This window comes from Ipomoea nil, unplaced genomic scaffold (assembly GCF_001879475.1).
Source record: "Ipomoea nil cultivar Tokyo-kokei standard unplaced genomic scaffold, Asagao_1.1 scaffold3394, whole genome shotgun sequence".
In the NCBI taxonomy this organism is placed as follows: Eukaryota; Viridiplantae; Streptophyta; class Magnoliopsida; order Solanales; family Convolvulaceae; genus Ipomoea; species Ipomoea nil.
In genome coordinates, this window is record NW_017619822.1 from 567048 (window position 1) to 570957 (window position 3910).

The window sequence follows — 3910 nt, forward strand, 5'->3', positions numbered from 1 at the left end:
GGCCAACAAACCAACCCAAATCGAGGTCTAGAAAACACAAAAAATTGGATAGAATATAGCGTCCAACACCTCATTATTGGACGCAAAGTTTGGAAGTGTAACCCACCAATTTGGTATATGCTAATTTCTTACTATTTTCATCATTGTATTGGAAATTCTGACCAACAATTGGTCAGACAAGTCAACTCTTGTATTTGCAATTTTCCTTCCAACAGTTGGTTGCAATTTCTGGCCAACCATGGGAAGAAAAAATCCACTATTGTATTTTTTTTTTTTTTTTTTTTTTTGCAAATAACGAATCAATTCATTAAATCAGACAGTAAACAATCAACAAGATAATGAGGAGGATTATCAAACCACTCCCCGCAACCTGACACAGAAACGGCTTCCCGCGCAACAAGGTGGGCAGCACGATTCGCAGATCGCTTTACAAAGCAGAAGTTTACCCCGTGTATTTCGGAGACAACTTCTTTAATATCATCTACTACATAACCAAAAGCAAAAGTAAAAGAGAATGATTTTAAAGAATTAAACACAAGCTGAGAATCAGTTTCTACATCGACATCACCAAGTCCTGTTCCCTTAAGCCAAGATAGAGCTTCACAAACACACATCGCCTTCGCCACCTTGACATCAAAACTTCCCGCAACAGTAATGCACTTCACAGCCAAGAAAACCCCTCCATCATCCCGTAAGATCCACCCTAGACCCATCCGATTATTTTGTAAATCCATTCCTGTATCAGTATTCAACTTGATGCGTCCAGTAGAAGGAGGTTTCCACCGAGTTGCTCCTTCACTGGTAGCATGCGACTGCTTGGGCGTCACATTAGCTTCTCTCCAATTCGACACAAAACACAAAGCCCTCACTACAGCAACATCCCGAACGAAGGGGACTCCATCCCAGATTTTCTCATTCCTGCTTCCCTACAAGCCCTAGCACACCATTGCGAACTTAGCTCTATCATCAAAATTAAGAGTGAAAATCATTTCGAAAAACCAGTGGCCTATATTACCTTGTGCAGAATGCAGTAACGGAAACCCCATCTGAGTCCAAACACTTAACACAACTGGGCACTCCGTAAAAAGATGGCTCACAGATTCATTCACAACACTGCACATATGGCATAAAATCACGCAAGGAACTTGCTTCATCAAAAGAGCATCACGGGTAAGAAGAATATAACTCGCAAGCTGCCAACAAAAGAATTTGACTTTAGGGGGTACCTGCAAATTCCAGATAACACTCCATGACCATGCTTCTTGAGCTTCCCCCACTAGCAATCTGTAACATGACTTCACTGAGTACTCACCCTTCAGTCCACCACCCCACACCCAGGCGTCCGGAGGCTTTCGTAAACTTACCGGTATATTCATGATGAGAGATGCATCACGGGTGTTAAAGATATCCCTCACACAATCCACATCCCATCGTGCACCGTGGATATCAAGTAAGAACGACACAGGAGTCGCCATAATGGAATCATGTAGCGGCGATGTCACGAACGGATTGTCACTGGACGGTAACCATGGATCAAAACCAATGGTAGTGGTCTGGTCATCCCCAATACACCTTCGGCTTCCCCTATGTATTGTTTCCACTGCCTTCAACAGTCCTTGCCAAACAAACGACGGATTACTTCCAGCGGTTGCATCAAACAAAGAGCAACGCGGCTAATATCGGCTTTTATACACTCGAGCTACAAGGGAGTTAGGTCTAGTAAGCAAGCGCCAAACCTGCTTCCCTAGCAAAGTTAGGTTCATTTCATGCAGCTGTCTAAAGTCCATGCCTCCTTTATCCTTTGGCAAACGAAGACACTTCCAGGTTTTCCACCGCAAGCCTTTGGCGTTATTGGCATTCTCCGTCCAAAAGTACATGTTCAGGAGCACCTCTATCTCGTTAAACAAGCCCTTCGGGAGCAAAAACACCATCATGGAATAACAGGGCATAGCTTGCAGCACATTCTTCAACAAAACTTCCCGCCCCGCACGAGATAGACACCTCGAGTTCCAACTACGAACCCGACTCAATATTTTGTCCTTCAGAAAACCAAGTATAGCTTTTTTATTCCCTGAAACCAGGGAAGGCAAACCCAGATACCTGCCAGAAGTGTCCCCTTGGCTAACTCCCAGAATATTCACCACCTCCCCTCTTATAGACTGTGCAACGTTTGAACTGAAGCAGATCATAGATTTATCAAAATTAACCCGTTGGCCTGACGCGGCAGCATATGTATCCAGCACCCCCTTCATTATATAGCTTTATTCACCATTTGCCTGTAGAAAGAGGAAACAATCGTCTGCAAACAGTAGATGGGAAATTGAAGGCGCTCCCCGAGCTATGGTAATTCCGTGCAGCAAACCCCTCCGCATACGATTATCTATTAACGCGCTCAAACCCTCAGCCACCAACAGGAAAAGATAAGGGGACAGTGGGTCACCCTGTTGTAGACCCCTTCTCAGTTTAATAGGGCCCAACTTCCGTTGTTCATGGAGGACATGATAGTTGACTGAACTAATCGTTTCATAAATAATATCCACCCAGTCCTGTGAAAAAACCCATCTTCTTCATTACTGCACAAAGAAAATTCCATTCTACCCGGTTATAAGCCTTGCTCATATCAATCTTCAAAGCAGCAACTCCATCCCTACCCTGCGTCTTACGCTTCAGGTAGTGGTGCGCCTCATACCCAAGCATTATATTATCAGTGATGAGACGTCCTAGCACAAAAGCACTCTGAGCTAGTGAAATAATTCCATCAAGTAAGGTTTTCATCCTGTTAGCACACATCTTCGACACTATCTTATACAACACATTGCACAACGCTATAGGACGGAGATCCTTCATAGATTCAGGGGCAACCTTCTTAGGAACCAGCATAACAAACGTATCGTTTGCCCTAGCCGGCAACTTTTTAGACTCAAAAAAGCGGCGACAGAACAAAGTGATGTCACTCCCAAAGATATTCCAATAGTGTTGAAAGAACCCCGGGCCAAAACCATCAGGACCAGAAGATTTGTCCGAATGCATTTGAAAGAGGGCATGTCTCACCTCATCTGCACTAACTGGCCGGACTAATCTAGCATTATCAGAAGGCAGGATGTGAGAATTGATACAAGAAATTACCTCCTCCACGTCGCCAGTTTCAGCCGTGAATAACTTAGTGAAGTAATTTGTGATAACTCCCCCGATCGCCTCAGCGCCCTCAACCTGAATACCATTATCATCAAGAAGCTTCTCCACCTTATTTCTTCTGCGACGAGTTTTCACGGAATTATGAAAGAACTTTATGTTCAAATCACCCCCTCCATCAGTGCTCCTTCGCTCGCTGCTTCCAAAACAAGTTCTGTTGTTCTAACAATCTCAACAGATCCTTCTCGACACAATTATACTCATATAAGCCATCTGGATCCATACGCGGTCGCAACCTCTCCAGGCGACGCTTATTATAATCAATTTTGCATTGTAATCCGTTATTGAAATTCTTCCCCCACTGCCATATATTCTCGCTGCAGATTGCTACCCTCTCCAGGATATCCATTCCAAAAGTCGAATCCCAAGTGTGATTCACAATTTCGCTGCACGCCTCCTCCTTTAGCCACAAATTATCAAAGCAAAAGCGAGCTTGAATCGGCCCATGCACAACAGCCACCGACAACAGGGAAGATGGTCACTGTATGGACACGTAACTGAAGTTGCTTGGGCCCCCGTGACTTTGACCATATTTGGAGTACCCCGTGACTTTGACCACTATTGTATTATGCAGAGTTCCTTCAAATTGTTAGTCAAAAATTGCAACTAGCTGTTGGCAGAAAATCCGAAACTATTTACATTACTTTTATTATTTTGATCTTGCCATATTTTAGTTTTACTTATTATCAATAAATTCTATGTCATCAACAAAGTAATG

General features: G+C 43.7%; 1 protein-coding gene across 1 annotated transcript; it reads right to left on the minus strand.

Annotated features, from left to right (window-relative positions):
- Positions 1-299: 299 nt before the first annotated feature.
- On the minus strand, positions 300-3415 carry LOC109171094. Its single transcript, XM_019320223.1, has 6 exons — positions 3360-3415; positions 2599-3253; positions 2277-2546; positions 1737-2159; positions 1227-1673; positions 300-926 (listed from the first exon to the last, which is right to left on the minus strand). The coding sequence occupies exons 1-6, from the start codon at positions 3413-3415 to the stop codon at positions 300-302; spliced, it is 2478 nt and encodes an 825-aa protein (XP_019175768.1).
- Between the last annotated feature and the right edge of the window lie 495 nt (positions 3416-3910).